This window comes from Podarcis muralis, chromosome 13 (genome assembly GCF_964188315.1).
Source record: "Podarcis muralis chromosome 13, rPodMur119.hap1.1, whole genome shotgun sequence".
NCBI classification, from domain to species: domain Eukaryota; kingdom Metazoa; phylum Chordata; class Lepidosauria; order Squamata; family Lacertidae; genus Podarcis; species Podarcis muralis.
The window spans coordinates 56,854,995-56,862,054 of record NC_135667.1 but is presented as its reverse complement, the minus strand read 5'-3'; the positions used below and the strand labels follow the sequence as shown (position 1 = coordinate 56,862,054).

The 7,060-nt window shown below is 39.3% G+C and overlaps 1 protein-coding gene across 6 annotated transcripts in view; it reads right to left on the bottom strand.

The window, feature by feature from the left end:
• Window positions 1–1,058: 1,058 nt before the first annotated feature.
• Window positions 1,059–7,060, bottom strand: part of ZPBP (zona pellucida binding protein) — a 37,021-nt gene continuing 31,019 nt past the window's right edge. For 5 of the 6 annotated variants that reach the window (XM_028702490.2, XM_028702486.2, XM_028702489.2 and 2 more), the window contains 2 exons: window positions 6,310–6,487; window positions 1,059–1,249 (listed from right to left, as the gene is read on the bottom strand). In XM_028702490.2, the coding sequence (XP_028558323.1) occupies window positions 1,158–1,249; window positions 6,310–6,487 (270 nt within the window). In that variant the 3' untranslated portion in view covers window positions 1,059–1,157. The remainder of the gene's footprint in view (window positions 1,250–6,309; window positions 6,488–7,060) is intronic. The other variant, XM_028702485.2, reaches the window with a different exon arrangement.

Here is a 7,060-nt window from a genome sequence, read left to right as displayed (position 1 = left end):
GAGAGCTGGCCTCATGCACTAGGCTGTTGACCAGGTCTGCGTTAACCACCCAACAGTTTGACCTCACCCCCAAAGGCACAATCCTCCACTGTCTTCTATGCCAGCAACACAGATCAGTAACAATCTTTGGGTTTAACTAGCTTTCATAAAACTGCTTCCGATAGAGATCTCTGTGTTCATATATACTCACTGGTTTTTTGCATGTACAAGAATCTCTATTTCAATGGAAGGAGCCTATAATTTCCACATGAATTTATTTAGTGACCTTTTACAGAGTTTGCAAAAGCCATTTCATATTATGACTTAAATAGCAGGATGAACCGGCACACTTCAGAGCCCTATAGCCCAGAATACATCGATTGCGGCGAACAGATGAATTGTATTGTTCAACAATTACATTAAGCTAATTTCAGAAGGGTTGCTAACTTTCTTTCATAATTTTAGTACATAGCAAGAGTTTCACAACACGAAAAATAGCCTTGGCTCCATATCTGAAAATATCACTTACTTGCCACATCTGCACCCTATTTATATCCCTCCAAAAGAACTTAGGGAACATGCATTGCTAGCATATTTCCCCCTCATATTTATTTCTTTATGGACAGCATTTAGATCAGGCACAGGCAAACTCGGCCCTCCCAGTGTTTTTGGCCTACAACTCCCATGATCCCTAGCTAACAGGGATGATGGGAATTGTAGTCCCAAAATATCTGGAGGGCCAAGTTTGCCTATGCCTGATTCAGATCCTGCCTTTTTGTAACTCTCAAGCTCATCAGGGTGAGTGCTAGTGAATGGCCCAAGGTAAGCATAAGGGATGAGCAGATCCAGTTCTGTTCAGTCCATATGGATGCACTCAGTTGGATCATCTACTACATCAGACACAGGTCTGATAAAGGACTTAAGATAAGAGAACTTGGTAAAAATAACATATCCCTTTGCCCTTAAGAATATGTGAAATATGTGAAACTACCAGAGGCATCAAAACAGGGTGTAGTTTTTCTGGCAGCAATCTCATACTATTTTTCATTCAACCAAACGCAAATTTAATACCAATTAAATTGGAGTTAAAAAAATCATTTTATTTGCATTACAAAGATATTATAAATCAAGTACATCAGTGCTACTAAATATAGCACAAGGTCTATGCTGGTATTCTGTTAACAATGTGTTGCTCCATATTCCAAACTTTTGTTGCATGGAAGGCAGTGAGTTCCTTCACGAGGGTTATAGGATCCTGGACTGCAAACCACTGTAAACAAACACATTGAACAACCATTTTAAAAAAATCATTTATAGAGTATTTGTTAGGATTTTTAAACTCTGAAATTCATTCTGCTTTAATTCTTCATATAAATTTCAAATTCTGCCAGTCTAGAAAGGATCTCCAGTAACAAGGCTGGGAAAGAGATGCTGCCAGTCGGAGTAAATTATCCTGGTCAAAATGGCCACCAAGTTAACTCCTTGTATCAGGGGTGAGTGAGGAGGCTCCAGCTTGTGGGTCAATTGTGGCTTGGCAGGGGTCCCAACTGAGCCTTCAAATTTGTTTCCCCCAAAGCAGGCCCACTTGACATCATATGGGACAATCAGTGGGTGGCAGACAGACATATCTGGACCAACTGTGTGACTGAGCTCTTCATGAGGAAATCAACTGAGCACCCAATCCTTATAGAAAGCAAGTATAAAGTCATAGTCCAACAGCTGATGGGCCATGACTTCAAACCTGCTGATCAGCAGTGCTCCAAAGCACTTTGCAGGGACCTTACAATCATCACCTGATGCCATTGTGACATCAAGCAACTGACAACTGGATGGCCTCACCCACCCGCCAAATGTGGCGTATGAGGATGCCATGTCAAGCTCCCCATCCCTGCCTTATATTCTGAATTACTTTTAGGCAAACAATTTCATTTTTAAGAAGCTGCAGTCATAGCTTCATGACTGGAAAACTGAATTGATTTGTGTAAACAAGTTTCCATATACAGATTTTCTGAAGGCATGAACACATGCTACAGAGAGATAATGAAGGCCAAATTCCATGAATTACTCTTTTGGAACCATATAGCCCCAACGGATGCTATGAGTTCTCTTCATTCTGGTTTCTATTATTCTCATGGATTTCTCAATATACTGAAACAGCAATGTCTATAAAAGACAAGCAAGAACCTGTGTGTTATGTATTCAATATTGTGACATTTCCTCCTACTGATCAGTTGTCCCAAAAAGTGAACAGCAGGTTACCAAGATCTACTAGTTTCATTCATGCCAACAAAAACACATTACCCGTATGTGTTCCATATTCAGTGTATGTGATTTTTAGGACATGAGAACATAACCAGAATTTGCAAACTAACACCTGTGCAGACATAATGCTGGATGCTGGTATGGAAATAACTCCTAGGAAATGGACAATGTTACATTACATACACTATCCATTAAGAAAAGAGCATAAGAGCCTGGCTGGATCACAACAAAGGCCCATCTAAATGCAGTACCCTGTCTTCACAGGGACCAACCAGATACTAATGGGAAGCCTGCAAGCTGGAGCTGAGGGAAAAAGCACTTTCTCCATGAGATTCCCAGGCTGTTATTTGAAGTATTCAGAGGAATACACTGCCTTATCCTCTTGCTTTTCATATTGTAGATTTTTATTAAATAGCATTAGCTCCACCTAGTGATCAAAATATTGCAGGCCAGTTAGAACTAAGCATTGCCAAACAGTATTTGAATAGTATTTTAATGAAAATTTAATATTATATCAATCAATTTAATTGAACTATGGTATAAGCATTTGTTTTCATTAAGTAATAACTGCCCTGGAATCACCTGTCAGTGAAAGGGTGGGTAGATTAGAAATTAAGTAAATAAATATCACTACTACTATTTTTTTGCAAGAACATTTGCCTATGTTAGCTTATTTGGCATAGAGTCAAATAAATAGGCATTCATCATGGGCTACTTCAGTTTTAAGAAGTATAACATTCGTGGGGTCCATGTCCTCCTTTGAGCATAACATAATCATCAGTTGCTCTAAATAAGCAGGGGATGAATTTGCTCAGCATCCACTATATGAATTTCTTCAAACAGCATCTGCATAATGAAGTATTTAGAGTATCCACAGCAGGGCTCCCCCAGCCATATAATAGGAGGGGGGCTTAGTTTCACCCTATCTTGACCCTTGTAGCTCGTTTAAACCCTAGTTACACAATGTTTAATACCACTTTTAATTGCCAAGGCCCTTCCACCAGGAGACTGTTCAAGCAGTTTAATAGTCAAATTAGATGTGAAAACAGACCCCCCAGGCTGCTGTCTAAACTAACAGTCCTTTAAATTGGTTTAACAGTTATAGCTCTATGAAGCTATACAGTCTATTTAGAAGGGCAGGGTTTAAGATTAAAAAGAAGGGACAGGAAAGCAAGAAGCAGGTTCAGCTCCCGCACTGACACAACACCCCCATCAGCACCCAAGGCAGACTCGGGTTCAGGCAAACTAGTGTGCTTGTGGAATCTGTTGTGTGGCTTTAGTGAGTCATATGAGCTAACACACTAAACACGAACAAAGAATTCTCCCATTCTATGATTTAGTTGCCTGAATATTTCTGCTCCATACAGCGCCAAGGATGGTATGGAAGAGGAGAACCTTTCAAATGCTTAAGATGAGATGAGAACTGGAGAGGTTTCTCTTCCTTTGGTCTAGTCTCATTCAGACTTCCTTCCGTGCTGCGTTTCTAGGCACAGGCCTACGCTTTAAAGCTCCATGTTCCCCGTGGAAACCCTGAATTGCTGTTTGTTCCAATTCAGCGGTAAAGAAGCAGGTTCCGATTCCTGGGGGGAATGGTGGGACAAAGAAAAAGGGAAAAAAGAAGAGCTTGGGCAGGGAGCTTTAAAGCACAGATGGGTGCCTAGAAAGTCTAGGGCAAAGGCAAGTGTGGCTAAGCCCTGAATCTTGGAGCCCAGCCCAGAGCTGTGAAAAGACCTAAAATGATTTCCTTCAAGGCTTCAGTGTACAGTTGTACAGTCCATGTACAACCACACAGGGCACAGCTCAAAAAAGTTCCTCAATCAATTCAACAAAAACGTCAACAGTGTCCCTTTTACATATAACAACATGCTTTAAGTGCTTTTCAACAGCAACAACAAAACTCAAAAGCAAACCATAAATGCTATTTTGGTACAACTAAAGTTGCAATACTTTAGAATAACACACCAAAGCATACACTAGGAATCTAGTACAGTGGTACCTCGGTTTACGAACTTAATCTATTCAGGAAGTCTGGTCTTAAACCAAAACCATTCTTAAACCGAGGCGTGCTTTCCCTGATGAGGCTTCCTGCCGCCGGTGCCCTTCCACCATTCAGATTCTGTTCTTAGACCGGGGTAAAGTTCTCAAACCAAGACACTATTTCCGGTTTTGCGGAAATAGTGTAAACCAAATCGTTCTTAAACCGGACTGTTCTTAAACAGAGGTGCCACTGTAATACACTCAAGGACAGATTCAAATGGAAGTAATACAGTACAGTAATACAATACTGATGACATAACTCATAGTCTTAGATAATTTCAAGTTGTTTTTTAACGGAGGAAATAATCCTTTAATATGTCAGAGCAAACTTAGCTCTACATCAACCAGTAAGATTAACTTCTACTCTCTACTCCTTTTTCAGCTTAATAGCAAGACATAAGACTCAGCTTAAATAAAGCCAAGAACTAGTATTATGGTTTCTTCACAGGCTAGAATTGAAGACTTCTAGGGTTTGTTAATTTCTACTTACATTAATACAGGAAAGGGGTTTAATTGCAATGCAAGGAGGAGCACAAAGGTACAATGATCACTCTCTGCTTCATGAACTTCATTTATTAAGCCAAGATTGTTATTTCCTAACTGGCCCCAAGAGTTCACATAAGATTTCATAAGATTCTTAAGCACAATCAATGGGAGAAAGATCTAGATCTGCAAAGACTTGCATTTTTGAACACAGCATAATTTCTGTCTCTTAGAAGGCAAGCAAGGGGAACTTGAATGGGTGATCTGGCACTTATTTAGATCACCGCTGAGAAAGTAAATAGCATTTATCTACACAATAAATAAACTACACCTAAGTTGTCTTTAGGGGACATCAGCTTCCATGGTGCTGTTTCAACCCGACAAGTATATTCTACTTGATTTATTTTATGGCCTATTGTGCCGTTTCACACCTTGCAAATATTTTAGTGCACTGAACATGTTAAATTGTTCTAAGTGACATTTTCTATTTGATTTATAGCAAATACAATGCAGATTACATTATACACTATATTATGCAGAGTCCTAGCTCAGTGGCAAGACATATGCTTTGCATGCAAAAGGTCCCAGATTCAATCCTTGGTATATCCAGGTAGGGCTAGAAAAGACTCTTGCATGAAACCCTGCAGAGCTCTTGGGGTGCAAACAACACTGAGCTAGATAGACAAAGAGCTGAACTTGGTAGTTAAACATATGTTCCCCTTTGAAATAATCCCCCTTTTCCCTGTGAAATTATACAACTCTGGAAGCATATTTCAAAGGCTCTTTCATAATAAAAGATCATGCTTCAGTCCACAGACTTAGATCTGGATGACTGCACCTTCAGCCTAAAAGTCTGTCTATACTGGCTAAAATGTGACAGAAATGTACCCATACTGCAGACCTCCAACAGAACATGAGATACTCAAGGGCAGATTCAGATGGAATTCACCACAATACTGATGACATAATTCATAGCCTTATATCAAGGCTTTTAAAATAAAATACAATAAAATAAGCACAACACAACCACTGCTGTATTTTTAAATTTGCACTTCAAATACCATCTATCAGCACAATGGTTTATTTTAGATCTCCTAGCCAAACTTGCATTCAGTTACAATGAATTTTGCATAATGCAAGATCCCTTGGCAGAGACAGGCAATCTCTTCAGCATCAAGCATCATTCTAACACTACTCAAAAGGGTATGAATGTAGCAAGTTAAATGGCTACATCTATACATCTCACTTGAGGTTGAAGTTTGCACACTCATTCGCATAGTTATTCCATGTATTTGTATGTACTTTGTAGACAGGCCAGCAATTGCAGACACATCTTAAGTGGCTATCAACATTCTAATGCACCATATTAACCAATTAGTAATTAACATATATTTGCAATTAATTAGTATTTTTCAATACCTCCAGCATATGCCTATGAACTACATTACCTGAAATGATGAAAGGACAACTGCTAATTCCATTGAAATAAAAAGTATTTCTTAAAAATTAAGATTTATAACCTGGGAGATTGTTATACTTTCTACCTACCACAACAGTTAGGACAATCTGGATGTAGTAGAGGATTTATTCCATAACCTGGAGTACAACGATTAACCCACACCATTTGCAGAGTGCCTTCAATATAGTAGATCTCAGGCAGCGGTGCTGTCCGTTTCCCAAGAACTTCAACTTGCTGGCTAAAAAATTTCTCTATTAGGTCTTTTGCCTGAAGTAAACAGAAATGGTTTTCTTGGGGAGGGAGAAAATAAAAAGCAATACTTTTCTTATCTAACTAGATAAGAATACAGAATACATTGATATTCTGTACTGTACGGATATTCTAGCAAGTTATCATATTCAGTGCAATGAGTTCCTATAGTCTGAGATAACACATAATTTGTTAAAGGTAAAGTTACAATGGTTTCAGTCTTACTCTGAAAAGCATAAGGGGCAGCAATAAATAACCTTCTAACTGTAACTAAATTTTATCTGAAATTTATCCTTCCTGTTTTTATGTATTAATTTCACACATGGAAAAATAAATGTGTTATATGACTAACTGAAACAATACTGATTTTAGTTATGGGTAGCTCTACCGTTTGACATTGCATAAACAAGTCCAAGGCTCATCCATTCCTTTCCACCCTTGCGCACTCATGATTTCCCAGAGGCTCCTGGAGGACAGCCTTTACGCTGGGACGACTCCTCTCCTCTGTCTGGACAGGCAGGCAGGGTCTCAGGAAGATCCTTGCTGGGGGAGGAGTCATCCCACGGTCCCCAGGCTGGCCCTGCCTTTCGA